General features: G+C 34.9%; 1 protein-coding gene across 3 annotated transcripts in view; it reads right to left on the minus strand.

Moving 5' to 3' along the window:
* Window positions 1-7,265: 7,265 nt before the first annotated feature.
* SLC1A2 (solute carrier family 1 member 2) overlaps window positions 7,266-17,058 on the minus strand; it is an 84,610-nt gene continuing 74,817 nt past the window's right edge. Inside the window, exons 8-12 of one of the 3 annotated variants that reach the window (XM_087951246.1) lie at window positions 15,729-15,923; window positions 15,465-15,599; window positions 10,502-10,733; window positions 8,219-8,254; window positions 7,266-7,563 (exon numbers count right to left, since the gene is read on the minus strand). In XM_087951246.1, coding sequence (XP_087807372.1) covers window positions 8,222-8,254; window positions 10,502-10,733; window positions 15,465-15,599; window positions 15,729-15,923 — 595 coding nt within the window. In that variant the 3' untranslated portion in view covers window positions 7,266-7,563; window positions 8,219-8,221. Of the gene's footprint in view, window positions 7,564-8,218; window positions 10,734-15,464; window positions 15,600-15,728; window positions 15,924-17,058 lie in introns of all 3 variants that reach the window. The other 2 variants (XM_026664618.2, XR_015746687.1) reach the window with 2 other exon arrangements.

Consider the following 17,058-nt stretch of genomic DNA (forward strand, 5'->3'; position numbering starts at 1 on the left):
ACTGCCTTGAATTTGGATTTGTTACTATGGTCAGGGAAGAAATAAAAAATGAACACTTGAGGAATCTTGAAGTGTTAGCTCAGGGGTAGTCAAACTCAAGGCCTACGGGCCAGATTTGGCCCATGGGGTGGTTAGATCTGGCCCACGGGGCCAGCCTGGAAATATCAAACAACCAGCCTGTGCTGTGCTGCCAGCCAAAACGGGTTGGGAGAGGCTCACAAGGCCCTCATGTGGCCTGTTTTGCCTCCTGCAGCACTTGGCTGAAAACGGGCCCCAGGGCGGGGTAAGCGGGGGCCACGTGCAGCCTCCCCTGCACCCCGTTTTGGCCAGTAGGGTGCTGCAGGAAGCATCCATCCCATCTCCCCACCCCCCCAGCCTGCAGAGAACTACAATGCTGATCTGGCCCTCGAAATCAGTTTGACACCCCTGGGTTACATCACCACAATGTCCTGGTTGAGAAGTAAAGCTGAGACTGCAATTTCAAAAAGGTAAACATAGCATTCAAAATAAAAGATTGTTGTTGTTTTTTTACACAGGATCAACATGTTGATGGTTGCAACAATTTATTAACATCTATCTTTATTTCTCCAATCTATCATGTATACAGAAAAATACATAATCAGCTCAATATAATACTGTGCTTATATTTATTCATTAAAGTAGCAGTGCTATTGCAATCACAGTGTGACATCAGACAGTCATTCACATTAACTAAGTGCCAGGGATTGTTATACAGACACTAATATGCATGCTGCTTGTTTAGATATATAAAGACAAGTACTAACATATTTACAATGACCTGGCTGGAACACAAGGGTTATAACAATTATTTAAACACAATTATACTGCTTATACCACCATATAGCCATGGGTAGCAGATTATGGCAATTTTGCTGTTAAACATCTGGAAATGGGAATACCAATATAGCAGCCAAAGCCAGCCAACTTAATCCAATCTATTTTCAAACATATTACTATACATTTCTATTCCAGCAGAGTTGAAGTTAAATTAAATTAAATTAAATTAAAATACCAACTATTAATACCATATACACAATTTCACTGAAATTACACCAAGATAAACTACATTATCTATAGAAAATGTGGGGAGGCACTGTTCTTCATGTGAAAAACAACGCACCAAAACTTTGTAAGAGCATCATGCTTTGATAGTGAATACTAGTGTTTTGTCTTACAACTTGATCACGTTTAGTTCTAAGTACGAGAATATTCAAAAACTCTGCTTTAAAATAGAGGAGTATTACAAAATAAGTTCACAATAATGTACTGCCCCTACCTACTGTACAGTTTATTCATCCATTCGCAGGTCATACATGACAGGTTGCACAAGTTAAATATACCTGTTTCACAGAGTCAATTGTTACTGAAGGTTTCGCCTCTTCAATTTTGTGCAGCCGTATGCCAAAAGGGGCAGAATTTGAATCACATTCTAACTATAATTTGGGTCTTAAAATTTTATTTGCTCTCTCAATGTGCTTGGATAATAACAAGGCATTATCAATATAGTTTTTTTTTTTAAATTAACTGTTAATAAAGGAAGAAAAACAGATTTCAATCATTATGGTGAAAAATATATTGCTTGCTTTTATTTTATAAATGTTTTAAAAATCAGGAGGTATTTATATATGTGCTATTCAGTTGACATAATCCCCTAAAGAATGTAATTTGGTCCTTTTGTAGAAAGGCAAAGATGTGAGATCAAATGCTGCAGTTCCTTACACATTTTGAACGTATTTTTGTCTTTGTATATCTCAACAATATGCATCTAAAAACTGGAACAGTTTGAACCAAGAGAGTTCATTAGTAGTTTAACAAATAATTCCTGGTGTCAGTAATCTTTTGTCATTCAATCATTAGGTAAATACTAGATCTTAATACTGTTTGAGAAAATAACATTTCTCTCTGTCAGCATGGAATGTGATGTGTGTCACATTAGTGAAGAAATGTAACCATTAAGCATTGATCTGGGAATTTGGTACATAAACAAAAGCAGACACTTCATTCTGTCTGTATCATCATTTCCATGGAAGGCCTACCAAACTCATGAAATGCTATTTGATGCAAATCTTGGACACCAAGTTGAGTCTTACTGGCTCTGGGCATAAATAGATTAGGTTTTTTTTCCCCTTCAAAAGCTGTAATCCTAAAGTATATGGATTTTGTAAATTAATTCCATTGAAAATAATGGCAAGTAAGTACATTAAAAACAAAATATATTCTGAATCAGAATATTTATCTATAGGGTAGAGACATTCTGGAATTATCCTGGTAAAAAAAACAAGCTAAGTATTAAAAAAAGGCTTAATCTCAAATCTATATTAATATTTTTATAGTGTTCCATAATGAACTGTAGCATAAAGACACCTTTAACTTCCATTTGTGCTTTGCTTAAAGTTATAAAGTTTACAGAGTTATGTTAATTTAACATAACAGTGGCTGGTTTCATATGTCACACACATAGTTCATTTTAACCATGGTTTGTGGAACAAGCTGTAGTGGCCTGCTTTATATAATACTCAGCTATAAATCATGGTATGCAAGCCACAAGAGCTGGGTTCATATGTTGTGCTAGGTCAAAACCAACCCACTGATACAATGGCTTAATGTGTTGCATGAACCCAGTCACAAATTTTATTTATCAGAGTTTGTTACAAAAAAATCTTCCTTAAAAGGATTATAGCTTTTTTCCCCTTGCTTGCTTATATGGTTGTATAATAAAATAACTGTCTGCAACTGGTATAAGAAAATAACCTCTGCAAATGTTTGTAAATTACAGATGCCAGAAATAAGTTAATTCATTGTACAGTGTATATCATGGTTGCAGAATAATAAATGGTTAAATTAGAATAAGTCGAAACACACCTCATGCATTCCATAAATTACCATTCATGCCTTAGGAAGGAAGGAAGATTTTGTTACAGTAGTCAATGGAAAATGGAAGCAGCAGCTCTGAAATAACGATAATGCGATGTTGAGATTTATAGCACTGATTAAACCCACCCCACCAGCTCTGAAAACAAGGTGTCAAAGTTATAGCAAACTAAAATATAATTTTCAGAGGAAGTATTTAAGTTACGTACAGTATATTGTTTTCTAATGTGGAAGATTGGCATATTCTAAAATATGATTTACAGACCTTGCTTGAATCAATCAGTGCTATAAATTGAATCTAATTCCAAATAGCTTTATTATTTTTTTCAGAAGAGCTTGGCTTAAAAGATGGGAGTTTCCACACAGCTAAAAACTGTGGTTCTTCTTATTTTTTTTTTAATTATTTTTTTAAAAATATTATTCGGGCAGCCTGTGAATTGCAATATTATGTGGATAAAGTTGGGAGGGGTGAAAGTTCAATAATAAACTATCTTATCATTTGGGGATGAGGGGAGAGAGAATAAAAGATGGAAAAACCATATTTTTTTAGATGTTGGTGTGGCATTTACAGGCAATCATGGTTAATGGGGGTACTGACATGGGTTATTTTTCTTTAATTTGGTTCTCTATTCCACCCTACATGTTCAGAGAATGAGAGAAGTCTGGATTCTGTAAATCCACAACATATAAATTTTCCAATGTATAACCAGAATTCTAATGATTCTGATTCTAGATTCTCACGAGCAGTGGCCTTTTCTGCATCTTCTTAGGTAAAACCCTAGGGTATGAGATTTTCTTTTGTTAGGGTTAACAAATGGCAGGGTCTCTAGGGCAAAAATCTTTAGTGTTGCTGTAAAAAAGAGCAAGTGCACGTATAATTTTGTTTAGTTAAACATGATACCGGTAGGATGATCCCTGTCATGAAGTAAGAGTACTGTGGGCATCAAAGCATGAAAGCTTGTTACAGATCAAGAATAATTTCATGGAGTTATTAACTCAATTTAGAAACATATAATCAAAGGAATAGAATCATATATGAATTGTTTAACCACCAATTAGCATTTGGCTTGGTGGAACAGGAGATGTATAAAAAAAACGCAACTCTAGATGTAAGGTACAAATTCTTACTAGTTTGAATTCAGGTTTGTCAAAGTTGCAGTGTCCATCTTCTCTGACTTTACAGAAAGGGTCTCACTAGCAGGGGATAAAAATTTGAAAAGTAAAGAGGATGTATATAAAAGAAAATTCCTGACATCCCATATTACACTGTGATGTGAAAGAGCCAGTCTTTTGGGGTTTTGTATTTGATAGACATTTTTATATTAATCTTTTTGAGCAATGTTGACAGAAATATAGATAGGTGCAAAAATAAGTGCAAAAATATTACTCATATTAACTGCTAAAAGATACTTTAAAAGCTGAAGAGTATCAGAGATTTGATCGAGTATCTACAAATGAGACAGAAGACATTTCAGCTTGCTAAAAAAGAGATCTTGTGGATAAAAATGGCTTAAAAGCAAATGTTTTTTCACGCATGCAAATATAATTTTTTTGTTAGCACAGTTGCAACTTACTTCAGATGTATTATGAATATCACTTAAGCCTGGTTATAAAAAGTGAGGAGCATATAGTAGCACCACAGAAAAAACAAATGATCATTCTGTTGAACTCCAGGAATCAAACCATACCAGGAGTGATATGGGAACATTTTCTCTTCAAAGTAGCCAGAATTTCTCAGGTTTGCAATGCCATAACAGATAAATGGAATTTTGTTTGTTCAAATCTCCCTTTTTATCTAATCAAGAAATTGCATCCAATTATAAGCAAGGCTGGGTTTATAATGCAAATTAACAAACTGGACCTGAATGAAGTGCAAAGTGCTGGTGCAAAATAGTTTCCTACGAATGAAATTCCTAATTGTTTTCTTTTGCTGAGTCTCTAGGTAGCTATCACATGACTTGGTTGCCTAGGCAAAAAACAAATTATTGCACATCAGGGATTAAATTGCAGAAATGCTTAAGTATTAGATTAATAGTTAATTATTAATCATTAATCATGTTACCAACAATGAAGGCATTAATATGAAGGAAAACCTTGACTACTAAGAAAAAAATAGAGAATACAATTGTTACTGTATTTTGCAATTGCAAATGAAAAGCATGTTCACATAAATGGGCAATGCTTATACACTAGCATTCTGTATCTTTCTTTTTGGAAATTCAGAAACTATGGCAGTTACCCTGGATAAAGAAGGTGGGATAATTGTTAAGGTTCCATTTTGTACTGTGAAATGGAAAGACTGTGGATAGTTAAATTTGTTGGTTACCACAGCAGAATCCAGAGCATTAGAATTCATTCAGGAATCAAATGCTGAGTATGATTGGACCTGAACCTCTCCCTGTTATATTGTAGGCAAGCCATGGACATAAAACAAATGTAGGGCTTTAATTACAAGGCCATATTGACTTTTTTGACCACTCCCCATGAATATCCCTGATTGTAAGTAAAGTGTGGCTTTGTTTTTAAGAACCAGAAATTCCCTGAGTTATGAAACATCCAAAAATGTTTTCCCAAATCCCACCCACAGGACTTTTTTTTCTGTGTAAAGATCAGAAATCTCTTAATTGCAAACTTAACAATTGCTTCTTATTTTAATTTGAGAGCTTCCTTCTCAGCGTGGTTTGAAATGAAACCCATGACTTATTTTCAATTACTATTTCAGAAATTGTCCCCATATAAAGGAACCTATTACATTAGTGGTCAGTACTTCGCTTCTTCAAAGTGAAGGAGAAATATAATGTGACGCTAAGCACAAGCATATCGGTTTTTAGTGACTAAGAAAATCCTAAAAGGTGCTTCAGTGTGGATTGCCCATGAAAAAAATTGCACCAACATGTGATAGCCACTTCTTCTCCATAAGGACATCTGTGTAAAATTTTTACATCTGTGTAACATTTCTCTTTTCTTCCTGTTAATTCACGCAGAGACGATGTGCCAGACCTGATTTGAAAAGGAGATGTTAGACGTGTGCTTTCCTTATATCTATCTTGTGTCTTTCTGAGTTAAATTATACTACCTGTAGAGTTCACCAATGTGGATGTGAGAGTTACATCCAAATCTCTGCTCTCACCAGGGCCAATTATTTAATACATTGGAACAAAAAGAAGAAACACAGCTGTGTCTGATCTTTTCATATTTCTACAGAGAATAACACTAGCTTGAAAAGACTATCAGATATTAAATTGGCATCACTTTGCAGGATTTGTTGTTCTACAACATTGTGGCAAAGAAATAATCACATGTTGAGTGCCATAGCAAATAAAAATATTCTAGAGAAGTGAATTGATATTTGCCCAAACTAATTATGCTTAATATAATTAAGATTCAACATATTGGGTTGGAAGATATCTAATACTTACAGAAAAATATCTTAGCCCTGATTAAATAACTAACTGATGTTGTACTCATGCTAAATATAACTCATTTCTTCTTAGGAAAAGGAGTGACAAAAGAGAATTTACTAGCAGATGATATCTTCTCTAAAAGAAGCACTCTCAAATCTCAACAAAGAGGCAGTAAGATATGATTGGGGTGTATGCTAAGCTATTGGCATTGAGTTAGTTTTAGTATGATAAACTACTGCATTAAGATTCCTGTGATTTTTTAATGCTTCTGGATCCATACAAATATGACTATTTCCTGCTTTTATACATTTATTAAGATTCTTCTAACTGTTGAATATCTTCCCAAATAAGTATGCATACTTCCTGGCATGGATTGTTAGCTGTGCAAACATGTCATTTGTTTAATTCCAGTGTCCAAATTTGCCTACTGGAAGAACATTCCACCGGGATTACAAGGAAATGAACCCCCAATCATAAATTTATCCAATTCAGTTGTGTAAAAACTGTTCTCTGCCTTCTGATCTCAAAAAGGTTGACTGTTTATAGAACTAGAATGGAGAGATGATGAATTTATCATTAAAAATACTTTGTTATTTTGCATGTATTGGCATTCACTGGAGTTCTGAACTAGAATTTTTTTAGGTAGATCACTTATTTTAAGACTGCTTGGAGAAAAGGGAATTGAAGAAAACCATATGCAAAGTAAAAACACATGAAAAGTATTTAAGAAAGAATGTCTTACATTTTGTGTTCACTGTATTCAGTATACACCAAGATGCAGGTTCATGTGTTTAGCAGGAGGGAGATCCTGCATGATGGCCACTATAATTAATGCTAAATATTTAGTCCCTGAAGCAAATCAGCTCTATTGTGCCTTTAAACATCTTTCTTCTTTAAATGCCTATATTTTCTCTATTTTGAACAGAAGGAGGAAATACCAAATATTTCTCTTACAACCAAATATTTCTCTTACATCCAAACAAATAATAAAATAAAATGAATTATTTGGCCAAGAAACTAAAAGAGCAAAGACTTCACAAGACCATTGCTAAGTTTCAGTTAACAGCATTAAGTAAGTGCATTTCTATGCTAAATAAAAACGGAAAAAGTGGAAAATCTTGGATCTTGATATCTGCTTTACCAAAAGACAACTTCAGGGACTTATTCAAGATGGACCTGGAGGGTTTCCATCTTATTTTTCATGTTTCCAAAGTTCTTCTTCGACAGCATTGAAGTCTGCAGATTTGCCATTGGTTGCCAAGGTTACCTGAAAGTAATTACCATCAACACCTAGCTTAATATCAAGGCAGTTTTACAGGAAACATAATAAATTATGCAAATTTGTTACAAAACTGACTGAGTATATTTGTACTTTAATTTTTTTTGTAGTGATTCAGTTCTTTCAGTATTTCAGTATTTCAATTTTTAAAAAAAATAATCTATTGAAAATATTCAAATTTACAGCACAAAATACAACACAGAGAAATACTGATAGCAGACTGAGCTATTTTTTTTGTACACAGACTATAAAAAAATAGCAAAACAGTAAATGGAAGAATTAATTTGCCACAAGAGAGTGACATCTTTCATGACTGGTGCATGTTAAAGGTACAGTTACAGTCAAGTCAAACAAGTATTAACAAGATTGCATTTAATTTATTTCTGTTACATTTTTAAATTTGAATAAAAATGATGGGAAGCCCAGAATGATGAAAACATTCTGGGGGAAACACTGATTAGTAAGCAATAGCCAGATAGTTAATTGAAAAAATGCTTCCTGGCCATTAATATCTTTTTACAGTTGTAATATCATAAACACAGCCAAAAACCCTAAAGAGGTAATGTACTTATTGGACTGATTAGAACTGAACAGGACCTTTACATCATCATTGTCTTTTATCTACTTGTACTTCCAACCTTACCTTCTATATTCTGGTCCTCAGCTTCAAAAAAAGAACCTTACAAGACAAGATTAATATTCCACATGATGGACAAATTAGATGCATAAAAGTATTGGACATGAAAACATGAGGAATGCATTCACATTTGAAACAATTTCATTACAAAGAGGAAAAACATGCATTATAAAAACAATAAAGTTCACTTCATATTTGAAGTTGAAATTGTAGGTAAGGTCAGAAAGAAATATAAAATGTGACAATAAAAATACAAGGAAAAAACTGTCATGCAATTTATAAACCAATATTGCTTGCCAGTAAATTTATATTAGTCATGCATCATTACCAAGATAGGAAACCAGTTAAATATTAAAAAGTCAAGACTACAAATAACTGTATTAGTAACTAAGTCAAGCACCAATAACAAAAACTACTGACCAAATAATAATCTTGGATCCTGTTATGAATTTTCATATTCACACATTCATTTTAGTGCTATTTCCTAACTTTTATCGGGGATGATACAGTTAAACATTTATTTGCATACAAATAAACAACATATTTGTATCCCATTCAATTCAGCATGAACATCTTAAATGTGTGCTCCACCATCTGAATGACTGAAAGTTAAAAGTGATTAATTTTAGTGTAGTGTTCCTTTATATCCATAACCAATAATATTTTATAGAAGTAGTTTAATGCCTATATCCAAGAAAGTTCTTCTTAAACTGAAAACATAATCATAGCACTGTCATTATTTTTCTGTCATGGAAACTGACATATGGATAAAATCTTCTGATCACAATAAATTTTTGGATTGAAAATGTTTTTGGATTGAAACATAATTTTATTGTGTTTAAATGATGAAGGTTTAGAAACGTAATATGACACAAAGCCTTCTGCAGCCATTCCCTCCTACTCAGCTTTGAAACTGAAAACTAACCCTTGTGGATAAAAAATGTAATGATTATGTAATTAAAATCATGGTTATATTTCAGCTTGGATGGGGGGAAAGGCAAAGCCTGCATTGGGTCATCACAACTCAAACTATGTGAGTTACATAGAATATTTGTTTCCAACATTAGAGTACAAGTATGAAAACACATAGTTTGTATTGTGGTTTCATAATGCACATTTTGTCATTTTCACATCATTTCAGTTAGCAGTGGACACCTATGGCTGATAAGATATTAATAACAGAATCAGGCATTATCAGCATAAATATATAAAGATGGAGCTGTAGATCTGCTAAAGAAAACACTGAATTCAGTTCTCCAGTCAAACCTTGAGTTGTTAGTAGGGACAACTGTACTTTATTGTGCTTTGAACAAGCTAAGGAAATCAATAATTTGTGCACTGAATTCACTTTTTCTTCTCACTGTGACTGGATGCATTCTCTTCCATTTTTGACTGATCACAATTTATTGTTCATCTGAACCCTCAATAGTAACTAATCCTAATTACTTGGGATTGACAAAAAGACAGTTGCCAATCTATGTTTTTAAATTAGCTTGTTGCAAACAAAATTTAGTTCATATACTCTAATATTTTACCAGATTCAATTGCCACCTCAAATTGTGATTAATAAAATAAGATACAGGAATTATTCAAAGAATCTTTGTGAATCTCTATGGTTTCCTGAAACTCAGTTCAATCTTGGTCAGGAGAATTCTTGTTATAGCTTTCTCTTAACTCATGTTATTACTGACAGGATCAAACATTAACCACAAAATTGACATGGTAATGATGACCAAAAATAACTCTGAAAGCAAGAACAAACATGCCTGGATTAGTGAGCTTCCACATATTAAGAAGTCCAATGCATGTGCCTGTATGATGTAATATGGAAAGCACCAGACTTATTAGGTTAAGATGGATATAAATTATATAAATAAATAAATTTTGAAGAAGAAAAACAAAGATTTTTTGGAACCCATCATAATTTGCAACAAATTCATTATTTCATATCAATTAAATCAAAATGTTTTTTTTAAATCAAATTAATATTGAAATTTTATATTGAAATATAAAATGAAGCCATATTCTTTCAGCATGGTGCTGCTTTCCATAACACATAGTGAAACATGCTCTTGGTTGCAAACATTACATGCATCTTTCAGTTTAAACAAAATTGCAATAAATTAAACAAAATTAAAAGCAAATATACACATATACAACATTTTTAATGGGTAGCAGTTGTCTCCTTATTACATTTTTTTTAAAAGATAATTTGTTATTTTTTTAAAAAAAAGTTTGTACTGTGACTTGCTAGATGCAAGTCTCAATATCCATAAATGTGAAAGGTACCTTGCATTCATCTATTATGACAGAGTTGTGAGCTGTGTAAACACATTGATTCGAGTTGTTTTCCCTGTGATTTTTCAGATCATCATAAATTGACTGAGTCTTGGTCATTTCAATATCTTCATGTATCTTGTGATGGGAATCAATGTTTTCCAATTCTGCCTTGGACAGATGATAAACAATGCCAGCTCCAAAGGAGTCTCCTACTACATTGACAGATGTTCTCATTCGATCTCTACAAAGAAAACAATACCAAAAGATGGAAGACTTGAAGCACAAGAATCCATTTACAGGAGACTTCAGCAATCTTCCAAGTGTGATGGTAGTCAGAGCCAATCTTGACCAATAGCCAAGCTCTGACTTTGTTGCAATCCAATGCTTCTTTAGTATATTAGGCCGGTTTGCAGTGTGAATCCCCAATGTAAAAATGTTTACATGACAAAAGGAAATGAGCAATATATAGAGTCCTATATTTTCTCAAAAAGCATTCCAGAAGTTGCAGTTAGTAATTACTTAATTAAAAAATTCCTTCATTTCAATTACTCCCCTTTTGGAAAACAATACATTTTTATGTCTCTTGAATTTGGTTAATGTTAATGGTGAAACCTCTGATTAAGAAGGTAATGTATTAAAAGGTTCATCTTAAAAGGAATGAATTATTAGATGGCCAAGAAGAGCTCTTAAAAAGCCTTAAGTATTTATATATTTGCATTTATACTTTCCAAAACCTCTATAAAATGATATATTCTGCTGTAACGTTTACTTTGACATCAATCACTGTGAGACTCATTAAAATGTGTACATTAAAATGCCATTTTACCAGGTATTCTCACAAATTTAGATTTTATGTGGCAATAAATGGAAAAACAAAACATGTCCATACTAAATATGAGGGATAATTCATTTGTCAGGCATTTCAGAAGCAAAAACCGAACAATCAAGACTGTACAAGACTATTCTTATTTTCCTGTTTGTCAAAATATAAAGTCCCTGTGCTGGCAGTACTCTTATGATGTTTGCTTTGCTTTGTCAATTTCCCCTTTGTAAAATTCAGTTCTTGGCCACCACTAAGATAATGGATTAATTCTTCTGTGAAAAAATAGCCCTATTTTGTAAAGGCTGCATTTTAAAATAGGAACTGTGCAAAATCTAAGAATTAAGCATGAAGTCGCCAGTGCTACATGTCACATTATATTTAGGTGTATAATTCATACCAGACTGATAACATTCACTAATCAATTTTAATTAGCTCATGATAATTGGTCAAAGGCTTTTGTTTGCTGGTACTAAAAAGTTGGATATCGGATAGAGATTATTCACTTCATAAATATAAATATCAGGTAATTCAAACCAACTACGAAAAAAACCCCTTCAGTCAGGTTTTATGCTGCTGTTTTTTTAAAGTGAGGAAATCAGTAGCTTCATTTGTAGCACTCAGGTTACAAGTACAAACATGGCTTTTTCATGTGAGATTCATTGAAATATGAAATTGTCCCTCCTAGTAAAAAAGAATTTAAAAAACAATGTGCCATCTCTGAATGTAAAGTCAGCCTAAAAAGGTGTATAAATCATCTTGAAGTTTCTCTCAATAACAGATCAGCCCTCCTGTCACTGAAGCCTTTAAGTCTGTTTAAGATCCTAAGCTCTACCTAACCTTTTCTATAAAGATGACATCACAGAATTGCTTTAGGGGATATTTAGGTTAAACCACAGCATTACCCAACATTTGAGAAAGATCAGGCATCACAATGTAAACTCCAGTCTTTCCTGCCCACTGTGCTTGATCGGCTCCATTGGTGAATTATGGCTATGAAGTCTCTCCATTTAGGAGAGGCAGGATTGTTTTGACAAGTGACATTGCTTCAAATGACATTTCCTTGAACAAGAAAGCAAACAATCACCAACATCAGTTTAACATCCTTTCACTGCCTGTCAGGCTTTGTTCTTTTCTGCTTCAATATAAACATGTCCCTAAAATATAAACCCAGTACCTGTTTATTGATATAGCTACCTATCTACATCAAGTGCAATTTTTCCTTGGGCTGCTTTCTATTAACTATTAGATTGCCTGTACTGTTTCCTATCTACAGCAAATATTTTACTTAACTTCATTTATTTATATCTTTATTATTTTTATAAATAACTCAAGGCAAGAAGCATACCTACTTCTTTCCTCCCCTTCCCCCTTCCTATTTTCTCCACAGCAACAACCCTGTGAGGTGGATTGAGCTGAGAAAGAATGTCTGGCCTGAAATCATCCAGCTGGCTTTTATACAAAACAGCAGGACTATTTTCTTACCTTTTAATAGAAGATAGGAATGAGGCTGAAATTTGATATAAACTAGTTGTTAGAGCATCTTTTTCCTATAGCATTACAGGTAGTTCTTGTTTAATGACTGCAACTGGAACCAGCAACTTGGTTGTTAAAGAAAGCAGTCACTCAATGAAACCCAGGTGACTGTGAATTGCTTACAATTTTATTTCATATGTTTCCTTTGCTTTTAAACTAAGAACAATACAACTCTAAACAGCCTGGTGAAACCAAACAATGGAGAAGGTTTCTGAAACTCAGCTCATACCAAGTTGAGTAAAAAGGACAAATTTTATAGCTATTTCCCCCCACTTCCCTGATCTTTGGAATGTTCACTCCAGCACTGATTAGCAGGAAAAGAATTGATGTTTGTATTAGATTCATTGGAGAGAAAGGCGTGAAAAGAGATTAAGCAGGCATATAATGGGAAATGTACACTGAAAGAAATGTGTTATTGCTGGCTGTTTGCCTAGCATGCTGAGTTTATGAGTCAGGCCCTGCTTAGGTAGCAAAAGAGCTTCACTGTTCACTAGGATCTTGTCAGAGTCATGCAGCAGCCCACAATGGCTGGTCCTCAAACTGTCACAGCATCCCTGAAGCCACATGATTTCAATTCTAGAGGGCCAGAGGTTCTAATCAACGAATTAAGGTCACAGAGCTGAGCTTGTTAACTTGTGGGTAGCACTTTGGGGGATCGGATTCAGGGGGAGAAAAGCAGCTCATGAAGTGATAGCTTATTTAGGCAATCTCTCCACTGTATGAGGGGTGGGGAAATTTTAAACAGGTCAAGCTCACAAAAATGTGTACTGGCATGTGACTGAGACAGAGTTACTGCAAAGGTCATAAATGAGCACATTCATCACAAAATTACTTTTTCATCATCATCATAACTGCAAACAGATGATGTCCAAGGCAATTGCTAAACAATGACCTTCTATATATGAGCCTACAGGACTTTTTGTGATAGAGCTCATCCTACTTTCTTAACTTTTAATATGTTTTTTTTTTCTTTTCCTCCCAGGAGAACTGCACAACATCAATACTAACGTCTTCTTGGTGTCAGATGAGTATCTCACATGCTCAACTGCAATAGATTGTTAATCAAATGGCTGTTTTATCGTTCCACTGGCAGATATTATTCTGTCATCTCTTGCTGCCTCTGCAGTTTTAACATTTTAGCACTGTGTTTTAATTATCAGCTTGTCTTGTTTATTGCTACAATACGTAAGTCACTTTCAGCATTTTTAAATGGTGTGTATGTTGGGGGGAGAAGAAATATGCCAAGATCAAATCCTTCCGGACCACTAAATATATGGTAAGTGTCCATAGAAGCTTCTAATCAGAAGTTGATGAGATTAGAAGCTTGCTCAAAAAGTGAACAGAGAATGCTGCATCATTGTCCTGTCTTTTGAAGAAGAAAAAAAACCACCTTTGTAAGGCAAAAATGGAGATGATCCAGTGATAGGACAGTGTTGGGTCAACAACTGAAGAAGGTCTACAAACATAAGTGTAGTTTTAGGGTTTCTACATGTTACAGCTCAGGGCCAGGATTGAATATTTGTCCATCTACTATTCCAGGATTAAAAAAAGGAATGGCTCCCCCATCACAAATGTGTACTATTACATGTAATCCTTGGTTAATGACCTTTTATTTGGCAACTGTTTGAAGTTATGAAGACACTGAATGAGGAGACTTAATGGCCAGTCATCTAAATTCCAAGCTGTTGTCGCATTCCTACTGTCACGGGATTGCAATTCAGGTGCTTTGCAACCACTTTGCAATTATGACAGTGAACTTTACTGTCAGCATCAAACTACGTCAATGGAAAAACGATCAGGATGCAAATGGCAATCACACAATGTCACACCTAATGACCATGTAGTATTTGCCCGCAACTGGAAATGCTGTTGTAAATCAGCACAAGAGTTAGATCCTGACCAGATCAAGGTTGACTCAGTCTTCAAGCTTTCAGAAGTTGGTAAAATGAGGATCCAGATTGTTGCGGGCAATATGCTGCCTCTGTAAACTCAAACAGTGCTGTAAAGCAGCACCTCTCCAACCTTTTAAACACCAGGGATCAGTTTCATGGAGAGAAGGGGGTGTGGTTTAACATGCTGCCTGCATCCCCATAGATGTGCCTTCGCTTGTTTGTGTGGCCGTTTCTGGCATGTTGCAGCCTGGTGTCAGTCAATGGACCCGGATTGGGGACCCCAGTGGTAAAGCATTATGGAGTGGTATATAATGTAAGTCTAAGTGCTATTGCTATAAGACATTATATTATTATAATAACAATTAGTAGTAGTAAAAGTACACAATGTGTACATATTACCTACAATTGAATGTGAGAAACAATTCATATACATGACATTAATCCCTTTATATTGTAAACATTTGCTTTTCCTTTGAGTGCTGAAAATCAATTCTATGAAGCGTTTTGACCTAAGGCACAGTGTATGGCTCTTCCAAAGCCATGCAGGATATTCCATGGTCAGCAGGATCTTGACCATGGATATCTCTATCATCAGACTGAGATCTTAATCACTAGTTTGCAGTGTATCACGAGGAGGTGACTGAAAGGTGGCAGAAGTTAATATCCTATCAGCTGGATGATCAATCCCTATTTTGACATCTATCATAAAAACAGTCTTACTTACAAGAGCCAATCTACCGCCACAAGTAAGCTTATATCCTGAGTGGGAAGTCCTACTGCAGTGAGGATAAGAAGCATGGTCACCAGTCCTGCACTAGGTATACTTGCAGCTCCAACACTGGCAAGAGTGGCTGTCAAACTGTAAAATAAAACATGTCAGCTTATTTTAATTGTGAAAACATGGACTCTGGTTGTTATTCCAAATGTAAATCACTTCGCAATATTTAAGGTCGGGATATCATTTTTTTTACCAACCCCAATAGATTACCTGACAGTGACTATCTGTCCGCCATCCAACACAATGCCATTCATCTGTGCTATGAAGATGGCAGCCACTGCTTCATAAAGGGCAGTTCCATCCATATTAATAGTAGCTCCAACAGGTAAGACAAACCTCGTCACACGCTTATCAATGCCCAAATTTTCTTCAAGGCAGCGAAAAGTAACAGGCAATGTACCAGCACTGAAGGACCAAGAAAAATTAATTATTTTACTTTGTTATTTTATTCTGAGCAATATGTAAAAAACAGTAAACAAAATACAAAAAAAATGCATACAACTGAACCAATAAGCAATTAATCTTTTTATCTTCACCAAATGGGAGCACTGTTCTTCATGATCCAACCATCTAAGGAAAGAGCCAACTATTAATTATCTTTCTGAAGACTTGCAGGGTTGGAGCCAATGATATGTCAGCAAGGAGACATTATTCCAAAGGGCACCAGAGAAGGCATGCTTCCTGGATTCCACAAGATAACTGATGAAGTGTGACATCTTTGAGGACTGCTCATAACTATCTATATTGTTGCATTCTGTCGTCTTTGGATTAAGGGCTGTCCCATGTAGAGTATAGTGCAATAATTCAACCAAGAGGTGACCAAGGGAAGTAGGACTGAAAGGACAATATAAGAATATAATATAAGAACAGTCACAAGTTGGCGTCCAAGATTAAGTTATTCAAAAGCCCAATGGCCACAACTGCTATCTGTTCAACAAGGAGGACCCCCGAATTGCACACTGAATCTGAGCAGAACAGTGATTCATCCAGAATCAATAATGAGGCATCTCAGGTTCCAGGTCCATGGGCTCAAAACTTGATCTTGGTATGACTGAGCAGAAGCTTGTTCTTCTTCATCCGGACCCCATAGCTTCTAGATACTAGGACAGAACCTTGATAGTTTTACTTGGTTGGCCAGGGGTCAATATACAACTGATATATACAGTTGAGAATCAGCAGCATACTGATGATACTGCATGTATCTTCATGTACAGTAATGTATCTTCATGTACAGTAATTAAAAAAAAAAAATTCTCATTCCATGGTATTATCTGACAGTGCATTATCAGCCAGGGCTCTCCCAATGCACAAGTGAACTCTTTTCATCTACTCTAGAAACTTACACATTTTGGGTGAAGCTTTTCAATAATGGGACAAACGTTGGCTATTAAGGTTTCATAATTCAAGGGTGGCTTGAACCAGGATTTCTTGGAATTATTCCCACAACTTAACTGGTTCCCAGGGTATTCAAAAAATTCAGCCTCAGGTACCAGCAATGAATATTCTTTCTCTAAGTATAGAGTTCAACTGAGCAAAACAT

Source organism: Notechis scutatus, chromosome 1 (assembly GCF_049901735.1).
Source record: "Notechis scutatus isolate UNSWTSFEM ecotype Mainland chromosome 1, rNotScu1.2, whole genome shotgun sequence".
Taxonomy (NCBI): Eukaryota; Metazoa; Chordata; class Lepidosauria; order Squamata; family Elapidae; genus Notechis; species Notechis scutatus.